The sequence below is a fragment of the Podarcis muralis genome, chromosome 5, assembly GCF_964188315.1.
Source record: "Podarcis muralis chromosome 5, rPodMur119.hap1.1, whole genome shotgun sequence".
Taxonomy (NCBI): domain Eukaryota; kingdom Metazoa; phylum Chordata; class Lepidosauria; order Squamata; family Lacertidae; genus Podarcis; species Podarcis muralis.
This window is the reverse complement of record NC_135659.1, coordinates 46,436,858-46,460,787: the sequence shown is the minus strand read 5'-3', so window position 1 is coordinate 46,460,787 and position 23,930 is coordinate 46,436,858. Positions and strand designations below refer to the sequence as shown.

The 23,930-nt window shown below is 39.1% G+C and overlaps 1 protein-coding gene across 1 annotated transcript in view; it reads right to left on the bottom strand.

Annotated features, from left to right (window-relative positions):
- Positions 1-23,930, bottom strand: part of TTC39A (tetratricopeptide repeat domain 39A) — a 49,988-nt gene that overhangs the window by 21,153 nt on the left and 4,905 nt on the right. Inside the window, exons 2-8 of the mRNA XM_028733514.2 lie at positions 21,309-21,413; positions 9,527-9,658; positions 8,351-8,427; positions 7,919-7,986; positions 6,981-7,045; positions 6,308-6,407; positions 2,466-2,531 (exon numbers count right to left, since the gene is read on the bottom strand). Coding sequence (XP_028589347.2) covers positions 2,466-2,531; positions 6,308-6,407; positions 6,981-7,045; positions 7,919-7,986; positions 8,351-8,427; positions 9,527-9,658; positions 21,309-21,413 — 613 coding nt within the window. The remainder of the gene's footprint in view (positions 1-2,465; positions 2,532-6,307; positions 6,408-6,980; positions 7,046-7,918; positions 7,987-8,350; positions 8,428-9,526; positions 9,659-21,308; positions 21,414-23,930) is intronic.

Below are 23,930 nucleotides of genomic sequence, written 5' to 3'. Positions count from 1 at the left end.
ACCAGGATGCTCAGCTTAATCACACAACAGTATCTCCAGAAAACTTACCAGCTTGGCCCCCAGTGTCCACGACTGAGGCAAAAGACCTAATTACACAGCTAAAAAACAATAGAGCCCCAGGCATTGATCACCTGCCCCCTGAACTTTTGAAGTCCAATACTGACTGGTGGGCACCTCTGCTTGTGGCACTATTCTCTCACATTGATTCATCTGGTTTACTCCCCGACAGCTGGGCCATTGAGGTAATCATCCCAATATTCAAGAAGGGCCCTACATGGGATCTGGCCAGCTACAGACCTATCAGCCTCTTATCTATAGTTAGTAAATTATATGCAAAACACCTCCACAATAAATTAATCAACTGGATTGATGCTGAGACTATCCTTGTGGAAGAGCAAGTAGGATTCAGGCAAGGCAGATCTACTATAGACCATTGCTTTGTCCTAGACCACCTCATAGATAAGTACGCCAAGCAATCCTGCGGTGTGCTGTATGCTGCTTTCATTGATTTGAAAGCTGCTTTTGATTCAATCTCACGAGTAAGTCTATGGGCCAAATTAAACACCTCAAGCATAGACAAAAGATTATTATATCCGATTAACTGCCTTTATAAAGACACTGTGCTGGAAGTGTGTTGCTCTACAAATGGCCAACTTACAGGATCTGTCCCAGCCACAAAGGGTGCATTTTAGCCCCGGCACTCTTTAACCTATACATAAACGACATGGTCCAGTGCCTAACATCTTCAGAATTCCACGCTCCTAAACTGGCCTCAAAACCAATCTCTGTACTATTATATGCTGATGATGCGGTCCTCTTATCCCAAACAAAAATAGGCCTAAAAAGATTGATAAGAGAATTCTCAGTGTATTACCAGAGAGAACACCTGGTCGTAAATTATCAGAAAACCAAAGTTACGGTTTTCTCAAGAAAATATAGGCCCCACAGTTGGCGTATGGACAATCAGCCTATCGAACAGGTCAAAGCTTTCAAATATTTGGGCCTTATCTTCCAGTCCACGGGGTCATGGGGAGCACACCAAAAATGTGCAAAAGAAAAAGCATCCCAAAGTGCCAAGACTTTGACTCGCTTTTTCCATACAAAGGGTGGCAAATACCATCAGCCCTAGAAGCATTCCAAGCTAAACCCCTAGCACAGCTACTATACAGGGCTCAGATTTTGACTGGTAACCACCTTGGCACTTTGGAAGCTGTTCAATCAAAGTTTCTAAGGCAGATTTTTTCAGTACCGCCATGCATCCCAAACGCATCATTGAGACTGGAGGCAAGTCTCTCTTCAGTAGAACTATGGACTTGGCAAATAACTTTTAACCTCTGGCTTCGCCTAAACTCAAATCCCCCCAGTTTACTATCCCTAGTACTTCAAGACTCCCATAAAAGTGCCTGGCTTAAAACTGTCTATCAAAAACTTTACTCTTGTGGCCTATCCCCACAACATCTACTCACTTTGGGCCCCACTAAAGCAAACAGTCTAACTGGTCAGCGTCTAAAAGATATCGGGCACCAGAACAACCTGGCCACTATAAGGAAATTCTGCCCTTGGTATGTTCCGTTTTCATCTCCCCATTTTGATTCTCTGGCCCCATATCCGCACAGACTTATTATCCCAAAATAGATGTGCTTTTACACTTGCAAGACTGGATGTTGTGCCATCTGCGGTACCTGAGGGTCGATTCCAAAAGATTCCGCCTAAGAAACGTCTTTGCCCCTGTGGAGATGGTAGCACCAAAACAGCGGCACAAGTCCTCCTGTCCTGTACTCTCTACAAAGACCTTAGGAACGAGATCATCACCCCACTCGTACTGACCATCCCAGGGTGCTCAACCACTGCCATAATGTCCTTTCTTCTATCAGATCAAAATGAGCAGATAACAGCAAAGGTTGCTAGGTTCATAGCAGGGGCAATCAGAATAAGGGCCACTAACTGACTGCTGATTCAGGACTTTACATTGTACTTTTATATCAAATTTCCTTTTCTGCATATACTGTAATGTTTTACTGTTGCTATGGCCATAGGCTAATGCGAATAAAGTTTTATTTATCTTATCTTATTGTAATGTGTGTGTGTGTGTGTGTGTGTGTGTGTGTGTGTGTGTGTGTGTAGCAGTTCTTAGTTTTGTCTGTACTGTATAGATGCCAACTAAATGTTCACAGTGGTGGCTCCTACCCTGAAATAATATTAGCTTAGAGAGCATTTGGGAGCCAGCTATGGGGTGCAACTAAAAATGTACTCATTTACCCAGGCATTTGCTGACCGCTAATACTGACTCCTGGCATTTTTTGCTACTGCAATCAATACTGATGTTTTACAGTTTTTTATTTATAGGATTTTTATTGTTGTATTTTATTATTGCCCAGAGAAGTGCCTTGGTATGCCTTTTGAAATGACAGGTGGCATATAAAAGATTTTAATAAATGAAACAACATAAACAAACATATACTTGCCTTATTTCCTGAAAACCCAACAAACTCCAGTAACCGTACAATCCTTGATGGTAACATAGACAAAGTCTATAGAAATAAAAACCAAAGAAAATTTGTGGGAAGAAAATTATATATAGATATACATTTATTTTACCTGCAACATCTCAGAAAAGATATTTTACAAATAAAAGGAGCAGAACAAGTTTCATATCAAGCTCACCTAAAATGGCTTCCATATGTCATGTTTGCCATACCACACACCCCTCCATAGCACTGAGCACAATGAAATTTCTTCTTATTTGTTAGTTTATTTAGTACTACATGTTTAAGCCATATTTTAGGGCAAACTCTCCTAAGGCATATTATTTACACATAATGTGGAGAGTTCCCATGTCAGCACAAGAAATAATGGGGCAGGTGTGGGAAGATGCTCAATGCCTCCACAGCCTTGGGCCAATTAGAGATGAGCAAGTCATGGGTCAAGTCATCTTTCACCAGAGTGGAGACAACACATCTCTACCAGGTAACAAGCTTGTGAGGTTGGTAATTACAATCTGCCATGGTAATGAGGAAGGTCAAACAGTAGGCAGGGTTAGTTTTCTGTGTGTGTTTTTGCTCTTCCTTCCTTCCTTCCTTATGAAAGCAGCAGTATAAAGTGGTTCCTTACAGTCTTATTATTTTGGAAATAAGCTTAACAAACATATCTAGAAATGAAGCTGAACCAGTGCTTTTTTTCTGGGGTGATGCAGGGGTACGCATACCCCTAAACATTTTATGAATCTAAGTTTGGTCTCATTGAGGGGCTGTATTTTAATACAAATAGGAAAATGAGAGTACCCCTAAACATTTTTTTAAGAAAAAAAGCTCTGAGCTGAATCATCAGAAAAGAAGTTTCCATTATGAAGGAGCCACTTCTGTTATTTTTGTTCAAGTCACCTTTATAAAGGAAAATCTTGACATTTGATGTACTTATACCTGCAGCCCTATTGGGCATTATGAGTAAAAATCATGGTTCAGCAACTATCCGAGTTCCAGATTACAGGAAACCTCCTGCATGTACAACTAAACATGCAAAACACCCACCCCACAGATAACTGCATAAACATCAGGGGCGGAGGATGCAAAGTTACTCCTCTGTTCCTGAACATGTGAGCTTATAATACCACACATGTGCAAACTAAGAGCCTAGCTATGTGTTACTGTACTTTAGTGATGCAATTAGCAATTGAATTGTGGGTTTTTAAAAATTATACACTAGGAGGGGGGGGGCTGTCATCAACAATGGGTGGGGGTTGTTAAGCCTTATCTCTCTGGCGGTGTTCAAGAAAAACTGGACTGTGCACAGCAATCACCATTAGAAAAAAATATCCCTTCAGCACCAATCTCTAATAAAGGAGGATGAGGTGTTACTGGAGAGGGAAGACTTAAATGTTACTTTCTTGCATATTGAAGGTACCGATGAAACTACCATCCCCTACTCCCAATATTTCCATTGTTAAAAACCACAGTGCAATTGCTAATCACATAATTAATATAACTTGTAGTTAGCTAGCCCCTACAAATTCTACAAACAGCTCACAAGTAGCTCACAAGCAGATACTGATTTAAAATATAAAATCAGAAGGGTCATAATGGAGGGAACCTTCCTGCAAATTAAAATTGCAATATCATAAAAGTTTTTCATCAGCACAGAAAAGTTTTTCATCAATACATAATGCTGTCCTTATAACATTCTGATTACTGGCAAGAAACAAGCTATATATAATAGAATAATCTGAGCATTTCCAGTGTGACAAATATAGCTCTTGCAAACTTGATGAGTTTGAGCTTCAAGCACATGTTGTAAGGTTTCACACATTTCCTCCCTGAAAAGGCCTTCACTCCTTCACACAAGTTAATTCATTTCCTGAAGTGCTTGTGATTTTAATTACTGTAGCCTAAACGTTCTGTATAATTGGTATCTTGTGATAAAATTTGCACAGGTGAAAAGCATACAGGAAATTATGGCGAGGACTAGTTTCTCGAAACTCAAAGCACAGAAAGCTTGTGGGGCACTAATAAAATTCTATTTTACACTGGGTGGCCAGTTATTAGAACCTGTGCTGAAAATCTTCACCAGTAAAGTGGTTTCCCAAATGCTCTATGGAGTAGTGATATGGGGCATGGACCCAAATGCTAACAAAGCCTTAGAAATAGTACAGAACAAATTCCTCAGGAAAGTGCTCTCACTCCACAAGGGGACCCCAGCTGCTCTTATCCGCGTTGAAGCAGACGTGACAACAATATGGGCTAGAATTGACTATCTGTGTCTAAGCTATGTGAAAAGACTCCAATCGCTCTCGGAGGAGAGATTCCCCACTATGTCCCACACTGAAGGAGAACAGTCCAAATGCTGGAAGGCTGACATCCAAAGCCTCTTGTCCCAATATCAATTACAAGATCTTCAGGTGACCATGAAGATGGATAGGAGGCACCTAATAGATTGTCTCTTTAGGTCCGATGAAGAAAGGGATTTATCCACGATTGCCTCTACCAAAAGTTCACCATGGCTCCCACTTATTAAAACAGAGCACACCCGAGCTAGATATCTGACAAAGCTCCCACTTGCCGTACTAAGAATCGCTTTTACAGAATTATTATTCCAATCAATGCCCTTGATGGTGTTGGATGGTCGGTACAGCAAAGTACAGAACGAGGAGAGACTTTGTATATGTGGGCAATCCTGTGTAGAGGACCTGTACCATTATTTATTGCAATGCCCACTATATATAGATCCGAGAGGCCAATTTATAAAACCCCTGCTTACGAATGGAATACACTCTAACAGGGTGGAAAGGGTGAAATGGCTGCTGAGCGATACTGATGACTTTGTAACCTATAAAGTAGCACTATATGTGTTGGCAGCTAAAAAGATCAGGAGAAAAGAGCTAGATAAAATAGCAGTCAACTGGGATTCGGACACTTAAGCTGGCATATTTTACCTGAGATTTCCCTGCTATTCTAGCTTATGCAACAAATAATTTCTAGGAGACTTGACCGTGGTTTTTTGCACTGGTAGTGCTAAATGTTTTTATGGTTATTGCTGTTTTTCCTTTTGTTCCCCTTGTGAACGATGCCATGGCCTTTGGCTAGCACAAGAGAGTCTGTGAATGAATATACAATAATACTCATAAAACGATCAACCATCATGACAAATTAAGAACAAACCACCACCAAAGGCTTAGGAAGTAAAGTGGCTTTAAGTAAGAACTAAAATGCTAGCCGGTCACAACTCAGAAATTATTCTGGTTACACAGAGAAGGCTCACCCTGGAAGTTGCCTTATATTGAGTCAGACCATTGGTCCATCTAACTCACTACTGTCTCTCCCAATCCCACCTGGAGATGCTGAGGACTGAACCTGGGACCTTCTGCATGCAAACTTGATGCTCTACCACTGAGACTCAGCCCTTCTGCTGCAGGCCACAATACAATCAGGAAGGCCTTACTCGCATACCTCAACAGCCAGGCAGGCTGATATTGAAGAAGGCACTCCCTAAAATAGCCTGATCTCAAGTTGTTTAGAGCCTTCTAAGCCAGTACATGGGCCTTAGATATGGCTCAGTCGCAAACTGGCAGCCAGAGCAGTGAGAGAGTTACAGGTGGTGGGAAATCTCATAAGAAAGCAGCTCATAAAATGTTTTAGCCACTAATATGGAGCTACTACCACATAGCAGCATTTTCAGCCGCTGGAACCAATTCTTATGTAAAAGATGTCAACTTCAAATAATCTCTTGAACAGTCAAATATAAAGCCAGATGATGGAATACAACTCCCAACAGCCCTAGCCAGAACCATGTATACAAAAAAAACTGTGATACATACCAGATTAAATGCCCCAACTCCCAGCTTTACGCCACCTTCAAAATGGGGATGATTTTCTCCTTTAACATAGTGGGGAGAATGTATTAGACTGTCCAGCTCCCTATCAAACCAAAAGATCTCATCAAAACCCAGAATGTAATCCAGTTCTAATACCAATCATGGTCTAGCACTTTGAAATACATGACAATAAGAGCTACTGCTAATATACCATTTACCCAATACCCATGGTATGAAGAGAGTACCAAAGATGGCCTTGCATCTTTTGAATTCCCTCCCCACTGGGGAGGTGCACATCGCCCACTTGCTGGTGATTTTAAAGAGCAGTTAATTAAAAAAAAAAATCATTCCACTCAGACTTTTATTAATGGCCTCACTTATATTTGTGATTCATTGCTGTTGTTTCAACTGTGAGTTTACTGGTTTTGCTTTTAGATTCATATATTGTATTTATTAGTAACCACTCTAAGCTGCTTTATGAGCGTTTTTACTTTGAAAGTGCAGGATATAAATACATTAGATTGATTGATTAATTAAAATAAAATATCAGCCAGAATCAATTTAGACTAGAGTGAAGCCTGAAGTGCAGAGCACCAAACATAATAAGCAATAAATTTTGATTTGGATGGATGCCTGGAACATAATAATTGTAAAAAAATATTAAAATGCTACAAACCTATATGTTTGATAACTGTTTCTGACTTTGATGCTGCCTTTGATAAAGCTAACCATGTTTTCATCCTAAGGAAAATACAATAGATAACACATTTCAGCATACGTGTACATTAAAATCCTCTTGCTTTTGGGGACAATGACTAAAAGTTAGTTACAAAATCTAGACTGGTAAATACTTAATGGTCAGTCTTTTCTAATACATGCACATATACCTTTAAAAAAAAAATCTTTAAAATTTTGACCTTGTTAAATACCTAACACAAATTTCAAAGCTCTAGCCCTTAGTTTGGATACATCAAGTAAAACAGAAGCAGAATAGTAGTATTCCTTATTAATTAACACTAGAAAAATGAGACAGGAAGTATTTCATCGGAGAAGAACCTATTATTACTGACTTTGCACAAAAGCCGCTGTTCCTACATGCTATGTCATAGACTTTGGACTACCGATGATTAGCATGGGGCCATCAGCTTTAGCTAATCCAAGACACATGCTGGACACTTGCAAAGGCATCAGAAACCTTAGAGAAAGCAGGTATCAGGAACAGTGTTCGACTGAATTGAACTTGCAAAATGCAACCAGGCCACCCTGACACTGTAGAGTTTGATAAGGATCCAACAAGCTGTCTCCATCTCAAATCGAGGACAAGGAAATCTCTGTGAAAAGTTACAGAATGATTTATCAAGTCCCCATATTATAAACTGGAAACATCATGACTTCCTAATTAAACTTGCTTCTCAGTGTGTGAGAAGCTACATGTTATGCAAAATGCATAAAAGCAAAGCTGCATGGTGTTGGTGTGGGTAGAGGAAGAAAGAGATTCTTATTAACATCACCTGCCCGACTCACTGTGATCTCAGTAACCATGGTCTTATTGAAATTAACTGAGGCCTCACATTCCTGTTTCCACAACAATGTTCCAAAAACAAATGCTCTTACCTGAAGGAATGTAAGAGCAGCTCTCTGAAGCAAACATTCAGCATAGCAAATTTCTGCATGAATTTCCTCTTTTTAAAAAGGGGGAAAGGGGAAAAAAATATATGAAGTGAATAGCAGGAAAGCTCCACCACCAAATGGAACAGTGTCATCATAACCACTACAATCTTCCACATTATAATACAAGCACACCTCAAAAATGTCCACATTAGGATGTTCTATTAAGGCTGTTGCCTGGATGCCCTTGTTTTTGAAGATTAGGCAGGTGGTGACCTTTCCAGTTGTGGCTTCCCACCTACACAATTCTTTCCCCACAGAGGCTTGCCAGCTGCCCACTCCTGAGCTGTTAAGCACCAGGTGAATATTTATTTATTTTACCAGGCAGTCATGTGGACAGAAACAGGAGCTAATGTTTATTTTTGTTTATTTTTTTACCTTCAGTTAATTGGTCAACATTGTGTCTGTGCACTAAATTGTTGAGTGAATCGGCCACGGTGGATTTCTTCCGAAACCTACATAAAAACAAAAGAGGCTGGAAATGTAGAACATATTGACAAAACCCTTTAGTCATATTGGCCTTTAAAAACTAAGCCTAACAATGCAATCTTATGCATGTATTATCAAAAGCAAGTCCAACTGCTGAAAGCTAAATAGAAAGAGGAATGGAGTCTAAGTACATCTAAACTATATCTGCATATATTCTTGCTCCAATACCTTTGTCTTTTTTTTATTTCAGTGCTTTTCCTCCACTCTGTCAAAACTTTAGATTCCAATCCAAGGAGATTACAGACTTGAAATTTTAATTTATTACTCTGCAAAATGCCAAGTACACAGAACAATATGTTCTTATGCTCAAAGTGATTTAAGAAAAGGCTGTATGTATAATTAAAGGTTTCATATACTATTTTTCAATTATCTTTTACATTACAGTGGCACCTCAGGTTACATACGCTTCAGGTTACAGATTCCACTAACCCAGAAATAGTACCTCGGGTTAAGAACTTCGCTTCAGGATGAGAACAGAAATCGCGTGGTGGCGGCGCGGCAGCAGTGGGAGGCCCCATTAGCTAAAGTGGTGCTTCAGGTTAAGAACAGTTTCAGGTTAAGAACGGACCTCTGGAACGAATTAAGAATGTAACCAGAGGTACCACTGTACTTCGGCATACTAAATTTTGCCATTATATATCTATGTGTTAAAATTTCTGACTAGGAACAGTTGGGACTCAATGCCTTTATGTGGTCACCTCAAGCATTTTCTGACATAAATATTATACTCTGTTTAAAGCGGTATGTTATTCTATTGTGTTTATAGTCCCACAATTGTCATTTTGGCTGCATGACAATAAATAAATATTTCCGAAATGGCTTACATGTGGCCATATGTAGGTAAAGTGCAAGTAAGATTATACCTTTCGACTTTAATGTAGATGACTGCATTTATACATGGTGGAATCCAACTGTCAAAAAAAATTATTGGTGGCACATGAAGGTTCCTAAGAATCCTTTAGCGTTTTCCTCTACTAAAACATTTTCTTCATTCTTACTGTTGCAAAGCTGTCTTATGTACTTATTCTATGCTTTTGACCATCTAGAATAATTCTCTGTGCTTACTTCTGACATATGGCTTGAGCTTCTTTCATTGTGTTTCCAGCATTCATTATGTCCTGAGAGTCAAAGGTCATCATGGCTTGCATTTCCAATATGGTGGCATATGTCAATGCATGATACATACTCCCCTTTGTTCTGTGGGAAACAAGTTAAAGGGAGATACATCTATTCTATGATATTCACAGAAGCCACAATAAAGAGTAAAGGAATGAAAACAAAAACAATGGCCTTAAAGGTAGGAGGTCAAGGGAGTGGAGAGTTAGAAGCAGCAACACCCAGGATCACTGAAGGATATTTTAAAAGCAGGATTGGAAAACCTATCAGCCCAAGAGCCATATTCCTTCATGGGCAACTTCCTGTGGACCACATGTCAGTGGTGGGAAGAGCCAGAGCGAAAAGGTACAGAATAATAGGTGGGACTCTTTCCTTTGTACAGTTGGCTACATTCCAGCCGTGCAAAAACCAGGTTTCCATGCACACAAGTCCATCCAGGCAAGCAAGAGGCATTACCACACTTCAAGGACGCATTCCAGCCAAGCAAGAGCATTCTAGGAGGGTGAAGGGCAAGGTGTGATGGGACATGGTCTGGGAAAAAAACGGAGGGCTGGATAGAGAGGCCTAAAGGGCCACATTCAGTCCACAGGTTGGAGATTCCCCTCCCTTTAAAGAACTGGACTTTGTCCTTGAACATCACAGTGCCATTCACAACACAACCGCTTCTCTGAATAGCACAGAATAAACACTGCAGTCTTGCTGTAGACCTCATTTCTTAAATTTCAGTCCAACAATCCTATCAAGATCGAAGAGATCAGACAAGCAGAGATATAAGAAGAGCGGCCATGGTGATACTGAACTGCTTTTAAGAGGCAGCATGATGGTACATGGTCTTGACTTAACTTTAGCCCTTGTACATGTTTGAAAACAAAACAGCTGTGTCTGTACATCCTGCAACACACATTGAAAGGATACCTCCTGAAGTAAAAATCTTAGCACCAGACATGGAATCCCTAATATTAACATCTATTACTGTAATGTGTGCTTACCTCAGAAATACTGAAGAGACCAAGCTCAAATTTTTACTAAAGTTCTGTCTGCTCTACAGAATTTTCTGGTTATAATTTTTGTTGGATTTGGTTTTCAGTGCTTAGAACGTGTACTCCCTTTGTCATCCACTCCTATGGGTTTTCTCTCCCATCCCCCACAAGTATGTCTGCATGTGTTGGATGGCGGTGGCAACTCAAGTAGACTATCTTAAAAGATGTTTTTAAGGGTTGTGTCATCTATTATGATCCTTTGTTATTAGACCACTTGTAAAGGTTCACACAATTGACTGCACTGGTATATGGTCATCTAGTTATTTGCACTACTATGAAAAAATAGAAAGAGGGGAATGCAACAAAGACTGGGCTACCAGTCAGAAAGCACACAAAGACCTGCGTGCTGCCTTCTGTCATCTAATACATCCTAAATGGTCCTTAGGAACCTCTTAGTTTTGACTGTTGCTACTGGTTCCTGTCAAAGCAACTTCTTATCTGTGGGCATTTTTTTCCTCCAAACAGTTACGGTATCTCCTTCAAGCAAATTTAGATCCAAAAGATGTAGCCCCCCAATTTATCACCCTAGGACATATAGGTTCTCTCATCTCTCCATTATTTGACTCCTCACCATACAAACAGCAGTTCCTCAGGCTAGAGACCTTGCATTCAGCAAAGCTACACTAACACAGAATACAACAATGGGACAAACCCTTAATTAAACTACAGTCTCCAAAATAAGGAAAGGAGGAGCTATTAATCGACATTTAATTACACTAGATAAAGCACAGCAAACTGTTCTGTGGGGAACAATCTGCATTGGGAGGGAAGAGAGGGATTTGTCTGACTCACAAAGAGATCTTATTTATATGTTAAATTGGAGATAATCACAGCATACCCTTAAGGTTTGTCCACAGAGGTACTTTCTCCTTGTGGCAAAAGCCTTTCCACCTCACATTTATGACACTGTAAAATCAAACCCATTACTAGCCCATGAGGTTACTTGTAAATACAACCATTTAATGAAAGGTTGCTACTGCTTCTTGCAGTATATTTGTACAGATAGTTGGTGTGTTATACCACAGAGCAATCATAAAATGTGTTATAAGTGGTACAGAAGCCAATAACTTATTAGCTTGTCTACTTGGGCTTGCCAACATATATTGACCCCCTGGAGTTGAGGGTCAAAAGAGGTAGAAAAAGGCTTGAGGTTGAAAAGCAGTTTAGGATGTGTAGTGCAATCAAATTAACAAGGAACTATGAGCCTCATAAATAAAGGGCACAGGCAGGTACAGAGTGCATCTCCTTTGTGAATGAATAACCTCTGCATTTAATAAGCTGATTCCACAATATTACAGTATTCTCATAACATGCTGTTTTACTGCTAAAAATTGTATACAGGTGTTGTTATTTTTTAGTTGTTTAGTTTCTTTTTTATATAATCATAGAATCATAGTATTGGAAGGGACCCCAAGTATCATCTAGTCCAACCCCCTGCAATGCATCATAGAATTTTTACATTCTATGATTCCTAGGAATGGTGGTTGATTATAAATAAATGTGGATTTTATACTGATTTATTTTACTTTATTTTATTTACATTCCTAAGAATTTGGGTTGAGCCTCATTACATCTTTAACAAATGAACTCAGAAGTTTGGGAAACACTAGTTTACCTTTACGTTTGGGCAAGATAAAAGCACTGTTTTGTTTTTGTATTTGTTTTCTCTCTCCATAAGATGTATTCTTGTATTCCTGTGCTGCACCTACATTTTATATATTTCTCAGGTAATGGCAAACACAAAACCTAGATAAATTAGATAAAATACTTCCTTGTTCCTGCATTCAAGACAGGCATTACATGATGCATGAATACCAATTCAATTTACTAAGGCAATATAAAAACTTTGAAATAGCATTTATGTTATAGTCTTGGTCTTTCAATAAAAAGCTAGCAAAGTGCTTTTCTGTCAGGACTGGCAGGCACTCAGATCAGTTATCTTCAATATCATCAGGAAATTCAGTGCATTATTCTGATTCATATCAAAACAATGACATCAGAATTTGAGAAACCTAATAACTAGATCTGACATTTAATCTACAATATATGGACTACAAAGAAGCTTTCATCTACACTGTTAAATCCTGAAATAGCTTTTGCCCATCAGCTTCTATGAGCTAGAAGAAAGTAACCTTTTATATTCCTTGAGTTACCTGTTCCTAAAAGATTCATAAGTCCTCCTTGCATGAAGCGACCAGATTTGGTGTGTCACCACCAGCATTTGGCAAAGGAAACAGAGCTAGGCAGCTAACAGAGTGATCCTAACTTCAATTTATGCATGCTCAATGAGAAAATAGACACCTACTAGGACAGAGGAAAATGGTCATTTTGGGTGGAAGCATCATCTTTCCCAATAGGTGACTCTCTAACTCATATTCCAATGGGACTACCAGTGGGAAGCGGGGCTGAGACATGAAAGCGAACACCAACACAATGACAACACTCCTTAAATCACTTGCCAATAGCTTCTAGTTAGTACCTAGTCACAGGAATGGTCAATCACATTATTATTATTATTAATTATTATTATTATTAATTATATTTTATTTATATCCCACCAATCTGGCTGGGTTTCCCTAGCCACTCTCGGCAGCTTATAGCACATATAAAAATACAACAAAACATCAAACATTTAAAAAAATAGAATATGCAACCAGTTATTCATCACTATCTCTATTTGTCTCTTGCATCTACAGGCAACCAGCCAACATACACAGTGGCATTGATATTAACCACCCACAGTGTCATTCGGAGGCTGAAACTAGTAGGAAGCCAGTTACTTGTTCTTTCAGGGCACTGTGGTCTAAACCACAGGGTAGCGCTGTGGTCTAAACCACTGAGCCTAGGGCTTGCCGATTGGAAGGTCAGTGGTTCGAATCCCTGTGAAGGGGTGAGCTCCTGTTGTTCAGTCCCAGCTCCTGCCCACCTAGCAGTTCGAAAGCATACCAGTGCAAGTAGATAAATAGGTACTGCTCCGGCGGGAAGGTAAACGGCGTATCTGTGCACTGCTCTGGTTCGCCAGAAGCGGCATAGTCATGCTGGCCACATGACCCGGAAGCTGTCTGTGGACAAACGCCAGCTCCCTCGGCCTACAGAGCGAGATGAGCGCTGCAACCCCAGAGTCATCTGCGACTGGACCTAATGGTCTGGGGTACCTTTACCTTTTAGTGTCTCTCTCAGCAAATACACGGCAGGCTGAAATATAAATAGTGTAACTATGCCAAACCTAGGGATTCACAGATGTAGAATCATTTACTGCCCCAAGCACCACCACCTCTCATGCACCTTTCAAGGGATACAGGGCTCTGAAAGGAAAAAAAGCTGAAATGCAATAGGGTTACCAGTGTTGTCAGAACCCACTTCTCTATTTTTACAAAGCCCTTCACACTCATGCAGTTTGCTCCTTGAATCCTGTATCACTCTCCCTCCCCCCCCCCCACACTCTTCAAAGTTTTGCAGCTTATGATTATACAGAATATAATTAATACTTCATTTTCCCTAGGTGAAGCGGTATCTGGAGCTAAAACATTCTGGCACAAGGGAAAATTTTATCAAACAAATGGAATATGCTAATTTTATATGATATGGCTATATGCGTCATAGCTCCCCAGTGAGCTTCTGCTTTTCCTTCTCCACAAGGATGCAGTCCTATGGACACCACCACACAAAAGAAATAGCAATCACCAGCCTATCCACATTGCTAGTATTTTTTTCCATTAACAAAGCTGGTGCATCAAAAGTTATTTCAGTGGCTTTACAAGAATGGTACTTAGCAATAAACCTGAAATATTATCAAAGGTAAATTCTTGCCTGCTGTCAGATAAAGTAAGGCAGTAAGTATTTTCCACTAGGAGAAAGAGAGGGAACGTGTGTGTTTATAGACCATGAAAACCCATTTAGATTCACAGGACACTGAAAGAGTGAATGATGAGGAACAGATGTCTCTGAAAGAAAATATTGTGTATTATTATATGCCTGCCCCACTTCTACCACCATTCCCTTGACACAAGGAGTGTGTCAATAATGAAGCTCATTTGCAGTTAAATTAAGCTCCCTGTTTCTCCCTTTGACTCTTTGGGGCCATCACTCTGTATTCAAAGACAAAAAAAAGGAGTTGACTGACTCTCTAAGTTAAAGTAGTTTAACAGTGAGAAATAAATTCACATGTAAAATCCAAGGATACCTAGTCATCTCATTAAACCAATTCAACAGGGGCTCATTTAAGCAATAATCAAAACCATCTGTGATGAACTGTGTAACATTTTTAAACAAAGGATGTGGCTCCCATCACTTTTGCAGGCACCCCCCCTCAAGTTTTATATGCAATGATTTTATATATATAGATAAAGGTTTAAATAAATGCAGATTTTCCCATTAATTCCCAGGCCCCAGTAATATTTTCCACTTTGCACATAGCATCCAAAAAGACTGGATGTCATTTAAAGAGAATTATCTGTCTGCATGTCCTGCCTATTCCAGGTTAGACCACATATGCTTTCATATCCTAGAGCTGCCATTTTTCTATCTATCCACTCTGCTCCTTGTGCTGCTGCTAGATGAGCAGAGCTTAGCCAAAAGATTATGGCTGTCTCTGCCAAATGTAGTGACATTCCAATTCAATAAAAGATATATTTTTTGTCATATATATTGAGTACAGTGATACCTCGGTTTACGAACTTAATCCGTTCCGGAAGTCTGTTCTTAAACCGAGGCGTGCTTTCCCTAATGAGGCCTCCCGTCACCGAGGTAAAGTTCACAAACCGGGACACTACTTCCGGTTTTGTGGAGTTCATAAACCGAATCGTTCATAAACAGGGCTGTTCTTAAAACGAGGTACCACTGTACACCATATTCCATTCCACATGGGACTAAAACGGAAAATTGGAGGGGTGGGTAGGGAGGAGAGGAAATAGGGAGACAAAGCTGGCTAACATCATGCAACCTTTGAACAATCATTTTCAATTATATCCTTCTCTGTAAAGTTGTTCATAGCAACTAAGTATAATTTAGTAGGGAAAGATGCAGTCAAATTGAAGAAGAAGTTGTAAATTAAAATGAGCAACAAATAACCATTGGAGAATTTTAAGAAACAGTAACTGGCGTACCAGCATTTCAAGAACTTTGTAACTTGCAAGTACAGTGGTACCTCGGGTTACAAACAGCCTAGTTAACGAACGTTTTGGATTACAAACACTTCAAACCAAAAACTGAGTGTTCCAGGTTGCGTATTTTTTTTGGTATACAAACGTACTCCATTCAGGGGTGCACTTCCGTTTTGAGTGCCACACTTCTGTTGTCCAGCAGCGGAGAAGGGGGTTGTCACGGTGTTTCCCGCAGACGCGAGGAAGGGAAGCTGCTGGTTGGTGGGCTTGCAACTCTGCGAGAGGAGATCAATCCCTGCAGAGGCTTGGGAGGGAAGCTGCACGCCTGCCAGCCATCTGGTTGGAAGCCTCGCAACTCTCCCCCCATGCCATGCCCCTGCAACAGCGTGGGGGTGTGTGGATCTGTGTGGATCCCAGTTCTGCTACTGATTGATTGATTGTGTGACTGAGGAAATGGATAAAAGCCCCGCATCCAAACAATGACTATCATCAGCGCAGGCAAGAAATTTTTTTAATTTTCATTTTTATCATCTACAATACTGTTTTATTTATTTTATAGTACAGTACATTGATTATTGCTTTCATTTTATGGATCAATGGTCTTGTTAGATAGTAAAATTCATGTTAAATTAGGGATTTAGGGGTTGCTTTTAAAAGTCTGGAGGGGACGCGGGTGGCGCTGTGGGTTAAACCACAGAGCCTAGGACTTGCCGATCAGAAGGTCAGCGGTTCAAATCCCCACGACTGGGTGAGCTCCCGTTGCTCGGTCCGTGCTGCTGCCAACCTAGCAGTTCGAAAGCACGTCAAAGTGCAAGTAGATAAATAGGTGCCGCTCCGGCGGGAAGGTAAACGGCGTTTCCGTGCACTGCTCTGGTTCGCCAGAAGCAGCTTAGTCATGCTGGCCACATGGCCTGGAAGCTGTCTGTGGACAAACACCGGCTCCCTCGGCCAATAAAGTGAGATGAGTGCCGCAACCCCAGAGTCAGTCACGACTGGACCTAATGGTCAGGGGTCCCTTTACATTTACCTTAAAAGTCTGGAATGGATTAATCCATTTTGCATTACTTTCTATAGAAAAGCATGTGTTGGTTTAAGAACGCTTTGGTTTAAGAACGGACTTCCGGAACAGATTAAGTTTGTAAACCAAGGTACCACTGTAGCAGCTTCCACCTTTGTAAAATCAAGTATTTTCCCTTTTATAGAAGCAGCCACCTTACCAAAGCTAATGAAGGGGGACACACATTATTTCCTTTGCTGCTCTAGTTAAAGAATATTGCCAACATCTTATCAACCAAGACCAGATGACTGGGAGGTCGCCTGCTCTAGATGGGGTTACTCTTCCTCTGAAGGAGCAGGTTTGTAGCCTGGGAGTACTCCTGGATCCTTTGCTGTCACTAGAGGCTCAGGTGGCCTCAGTGGCCCAGAGTGCCTTCCATCAGCTTCGGCTGGTGACCCAGCTGTGCCCCTATCTGTATAGGGATAGCCTAATTACTGTTGTCTATGCTCTGGTAATTTCAAGGTTAGATTACTGCATTGTGGTATATGTAGGGCTGCCTCTGAAGACGATTCAGAAACTTCAGCTAGTGCAGAATTCAGCAGCCAGGTTGCTCACCGGAGCAAGACGGTTTGAGTATATTACACCGATCCTGGTCCAACTGCACTGGCTACCAATTAGTTTCCAGGCCTATTTCAAAGTGCTGGTTTTGACCTATAAAGCGGTATAGGGTGGCATATAAATTGAATAAATAAAATAAAATAAAATAAAATAAAATAAAATAAAATAAAAATAAGTTGTTTACTACAGAACAGCCAGGTTGTCTTCATTCACTTTTTATGAGGCACCTACAATACATTGTCATCATATCATTGTTCTTCTGTTTTTCCTGCAGTTCTTCCATCTCTTTCCAGACTTCAAACAAAATCAAATTCTTATTGCTAAGGAACGCAACAGTAGCAACATCTGTACAGGTACTGATCAACTTAGTGCTTTTTTTGCATTTTTTAAAGAGGCATTTTGACATGTGCAATGAAGCCTATTATGAGGCATCTTCTTTGGCATACATTCACTATGATCTTTTGCACTGGTATCATTTTATCGGCATATTTATTTTCTTTTTAAAAATCAGTTATTTAATTTGAACTAAAATGATTTCCTTTTTTAAAAAAATAAACTGAAATATTTGTGTGATAGAATTTAATTTTAAATAAAAACATTTTAATGCAAATTTTTATTTAAAAAAATATTTGTATTAGTTTTGCAAATAGACATTAATCAGGCAGGCTAATATTAATACTCTATCCCTTCTTTGCCCATGTGGCTATGCCTAGTCATTTTCAATTCCACATATAGCTTACATTGGAAGACCAACAATTGGGTAGCACTAGGAACTACCAGACTGATAATACTACATTTCTCTATTTAGTGGCCTCATTCACACAACACTATAGTTTGTTCTTGGCTGCAGCTCGTGGTTACCATGGAGTGAGCTTAACCATGAACCCAGGCTCAGACAACACATTAAGCCAAATTTTGGCTTCTTTTAGTTTGATACACAAGTAAAAAGAACTGAGGAGGAGCAACGTTGCTGTGAGCTCCTGTCTGGGATCCTGCACATTTGTTTGGATTACCATGTCATGCAAACCAGGCAAATGTTTTCAAAGAATCCTTAAACACTAAGGGTTATTTTTGCACAGATACTAGTAAAATGTGGGAGCACATTACAACTATTATTCTTGAGTAGAAAATGTTTAATTGTACTTCCTTCTTTAACTATTAAATTCTCATATGTAATCCATCTCCCAGTCATATTGATCTTCTTAACACTCATTACCTCCAATGGCAACAGCCAGTGAGGAGTTTTGAACTCCAATAAATTTTTGTACCTGTTCCATACTTCAATCAACGGACCTCTAAATATGTGGTTTTCAAAACCTTTATGCACTTTTTTTTTCATACCATAAATATGCATGCCAACCAAATCTGTTATCATAACCTTCTAAATCCAATAATTCCATATTTTCTAACTTTATCCATTCTTTTACCCAGCAAAGACATGCAGCCTCATAATATAACTTTAAATCTGGCAGGGCAAAGCCTCCTCTATCTCTTGCATCTGTTAATATCTTAAACTTTATTCTCAGCTTTTTGCCCTGCCAGATATATCTTGAGATAATTCTTTGCCATTCTTTAAAAATTGCCACTCCTTTAATTATCGGTATTGATTGAAATAAAAACATCATTTTTGGTAGCACACTCATCTTTATCGTTGCAATTCTTCCCCAAAGTGATAACTTCATTTTCCCCCACACCTCCAGGTCCCTCTTAATCTTATTCCATGTCGGTACATAATTGTTTTGAAAAAGATCAATACTCTTGGGAGTTACCATAATCCCAAGATATTTAACTTTCTTAACCACTTCCATCTCTATTTGTTGTTGTATTCTTTCTATTATCTCTTGATCCATATTCTTAACCATTATTTTCATTTTATTCTTATTTAATTTAAAACCAGCAACTTGTCCAAATTGCTCTATCTCTTCTAATACTTCCTTTACACTTTTGATAGGATCTTCTATTGTTATGACCAAGTCATCAGCAAAGGCTTTTACCTTATATTCCTTACAACCAACTGTCACACCTTTTATCTTTTCATTACTTCTTAAAGTTCTCAAAAAAACTTCCATATGAAAAAGTTAAAGAATATGTAAATGATTGGTTGGTTACATTATTTTCAGTTGAATGCGATGTTTAAAAAAGAGTTGTTAGAAAGAGGTTTTCAAGAAGAAAAATCTAGGTTCCATAAAGAAATTTTGAATGATGATGTAAACATTTTATCTAAAATGTATAAATTATTACTTGAGGGGCATACAAAGGATGAGAAAGTTAAAGTTGCTATGATTCAGTGGGCCAAAGATTTTGGTTATAACATACAATTTGATGATTGGATAAGATTGTGGAAAGGAGGAATGAAGTTCACTGCATGTACTACAATAAAAGAAAATGTCATGAAATGTACTACAATAAAAGAAAATGTTATGAAAATGATATATAGATGGTATGTAACACCAGTAAAACTTGGGAAGATGTATAAAATTAGTAATCAATGTTGGAAATGCCAAGAGAAAGAAGGAACATTTTATCATATGTGGTGGGATTGTAAAAAAATGAAATGTTTCTGGGAAATGATTTATAATGAATTGAAAAAAATGTTGAAATATACTTTTGTTAAGAAGCCAGAATCTTTTTTGTTAGGAATATTAAGGAATGATATTAAGAAGAAAGATAAGAAGTTATTTTTATATAAACAGCAGCTAGAATTTTGGTGGCCCAAAAATGGAAACAGGAAGAAATCCTGACGAAAGAAGAATGGAGAATGAAGCTGATGGAATACGCAGAAATGGACAAATTAATGAGGAAAATTCGGAACCAACGAGACCAGAGATTCACCGAGGACTGGAATAAATTTACAGAGTATATTAAAAGTATATGTGAAGAGCAATTAACGTTTGTAGGTTTTCAAGAAGTTCTGTGATAATAATTGATAGAAATATTGTTTTATAAGATTCGATAAGATTAAGATTGTTAAAATGCAATACAGATTGAAGAAATGTGAATAATAGTGATAATATGAAAAATTCTCCAACAGGCTGAGGGAAGTCCAAAAAAGTACAAAGATTGGAATTGTATGTAAATTTAATTTTTTTTTGTTTTTTTCTGTTGTTTTTGAAAATTTGAAAATTAAAAATATTTTTAAAAAAGAAAATGTTTAATTGTACAACTTATTCAGCTATTCAGCTGGTGGTACATTGCATCCCTAAATGGATACAACATCACCAGGTCTGGAAGTGAATTACAAGTTTTTCTGTCAGAAACTGAGTATTAATACTTGCACTGGGGCTTATTCAATGCTTTTCATTTCAGGTTAAAAAATAATTTGAGAATCAGAGAGTCAGATTCCTATGTTCTTTTGAAAACACACACACACACACGGTGGGTGAAGTTGAATGCCGGGCCCCCCTTCTCATTATTGGAATAGTCAGGTTAGCTTCCCAGTAGAACATTAAAGGGAACAAAGGAAGTGGATTTGTGAGAGAGAGCAAATGGATGGGGCCCTCTACCTCAACTTGTGGGTAGTTTGAAGGACAATAGGTCAGAGTGGAAAGTTGAGTTATGTGAACTAGAAGCTAGAACCCAGAAAGTAGCAAGCTAGAAACTGAGAGAGACAGAGCCATGTTTTATTTTCTGTTTGAATCCAAGGCTGTGGCTATGGGTGCAGCAAGACCCTCTTGGAGTGTTAATGCTGTGAACTCCTCCATCACAAAAGCTCAGGTTGTATATATGTGTAAATAAACCATATATTATAAAGACACCACAGTCTCTGCTGTGCCTCATTCCAAAGGAAACATGAACCCTTGGTAGGCGCCTAGAACCCTTGGAATCTCGCACTGCTTGGAGACTGGAGTGGCATGCAACAATACAGAAAGACTTGTAAAAGCTAGTTACTTTAGCACCATAGCTTGGAAAAAACCCTCCTCTCTTGTCAAGCACAAATGCTAACAATAATTAGAGAAAGAAATAAACAAGCTTACTTAGTTTGCAGAGAAACAAGGGCATCCTGGAATTTGTTATTTAGAAACAGATCCACAGCTGCCATACATTCACTGAGAGCAACATTCAAGTCCTGTGCAGATGATCTGGAAAAAGAGAAAAGAGTTAATGCTAGCTTCTCTGTTTCCAATGCGGAATGAGAAAAAGAAGTCCCGTCCTCCCAAAGGTCAGCATGTTAACTATTAGAATGCTTTTCTTAAAGTGTATTTCTGTACATGTCTAGTCAGAAGTAAGAATCATTGAGTTCAATAGAACTTACTCCCAGGTAAGCACGCATAGGATTGCCACCCTTAGTTTTCACATACGAAGCACAATTACTCCATCAACACCATATTAGAAAATATCATCAGGCAATCTTGTTTGAAATTGCCTTTTTAAAAAAATTATGTGAAAGGTGCAACATTTTGTGCTTGTGCATCTCCAAATAGGACCTGCAACAAAATGTACCAGAGGATTCTCATGCCCTATGAGTGCTCCTGTTCAAGGCTCTATTTTTTTTAAAAAAAAGAGAGAAACCTGAAATGCATAACAACGCATTGAAACACAAAAAACCTCAAATAGTTTAATGCACTACACAACATATGTAATAGATTGTCAGAAGCTGAGCACTGTTCAATTATGGAAAAGGATTAAGAGTAGCACTATTCCACCATTTTTCTATGATACAGAGAGTCTGAGATAAAGTTTTAATCTCCAGAACAATTAGCAGTATATACACCTTCTTTACAGGACAAATGAAAGAAATTACGTATTCATGCAGCTCACAGGAGGCCGTGATGGTCACTAACCTTTAAAAGAGAATTAGACAAATTCATGGAGGAGAGGGCTATCAATGGCTACAAGCCATGAAGGCTATGCTCTGCCTCTACAGTTGGAGGCAGCAATGCTTATGAATGCCAGTGCTGGAAACTGCAGCTGGGGGAAGAGTGCTGTTGTGCTCTAATCCTGCTTATGGGTTTCCCACAGGCATCTGGTTGGTCACTATGAGGACAGGATGCTGGACCAGAGGGACCACTGGCCTGATCCAGCAGGCTCTTCTTATGTGCTTTCAATATGTCTTGTGATTGTGATATAAGCATAGAGATGGGTCTCACGTGCTCTTGTTCCATGGTATTTTAACAAGCAACTTATCTTCAATTGCTCACATGGACTCAACTGCTTCCTTCTCCATGTTCTTCATGCTCCCCTAGTAATGTCATTATCTTTCTGTCCTTTGATCCAAATGTAGTGGCCCTTAAAATACCATTAGCATAATTTCATATTAAATTAAGACATTAACTACTAAAAAGAAGCAATAGACCTCAGTGCACCTACTGGAATTGCTTCCCTCCCTAAGCAAAATGAGATAAGAACTACAAAACATTTTGTGCACTCAAAAATTATCTGGAAATAATAAATAAAACACAAAGGATAGAATCTCATAATTCATGACCAAACTTAACTTGCTCACTTCCATAAGTATTTAATTGACACGGACACATTCACATCAAACATAGAAGCAAGTTCTTATGATATCATTTTAAAAAACACACAAAACAGGAATATGGTTCCTTCTTTCAACTACTACAGCAGTTGGCAACTAAAAAAAAAGTCATAAATATTTGACTAGCAATGGATTTATTGCTAATTTCCACTGCAGCATCTAGTATTTATTCAATTGCTTTATTTCAGCAGTTATACCCTGCCCTTCCCCCAAATCAGAGCACAGAGCACAACATGCAGTATAAACAATATAAAACATGTAACAAAATTAAATTGTACATGCATTATAAAAAACTGCAGCACTAGACCTCAATTCCATCCAGAATCAACACCAACATGATACTTATTATTATTTATTCAATTTATATCTCAGCCTTCCTGCCAAAGGAGTCCAGGGTGGCAAACACATCATTAAAATAATATTTAAAATATTCTAAATACAACCAGTCTCTCAATGAATTATTTCAGGGTTGCTAGGAATGGTATCTTTCTGCTTTCTAATACCTGGGTGAACAGGAATATTTTGAAGTCAATAATGAGGAAGACAGACTCTCCTCACCAGGGAAACTATTCCAGAAGTGGGGAATCACTACTGGAAAGGCCCTGCTATAGTTTAACACCAACTGGGCAGTTCCCAGTGGAGGCACCAGGTTCCAAAAGCTTGGATGGAGAGCATGTTTCTGCTTGTTGTCTGAAAACAGCTAATGTGGAGGACTCTCATATCTCAGTGAGGAGCTCTGTAAAAGGGGCGCCATTGCTGCAAATGCCATGCCTCATATCACCATTTTACTCACCACACTAGCCAGTGGGACTACAAGCAGAGACTTTTCAGCAGTTCTTAAGGTTTGGGGTAGCACATACTAGGAAATACATAAAAGGATTACTATTTTTTTATTTTTTAAAAAAAACTAATTACAGACTAATGCCAACACCTTGAAGCGGGCCTGGTACAGTATATGAATGGCAGCCACTACAGTATCTTCAGAACTGAAGTAACATGACCCTGTCAGCTGTGCCCAACAGCCAGGTTGCAGCATTCTGTACCACCTGCAGCTTCTGGAATGTTGCATTTCTCTATATGGGTGGTTATTAGAGCATTGATAACTGGCGTTAAGCTGTTC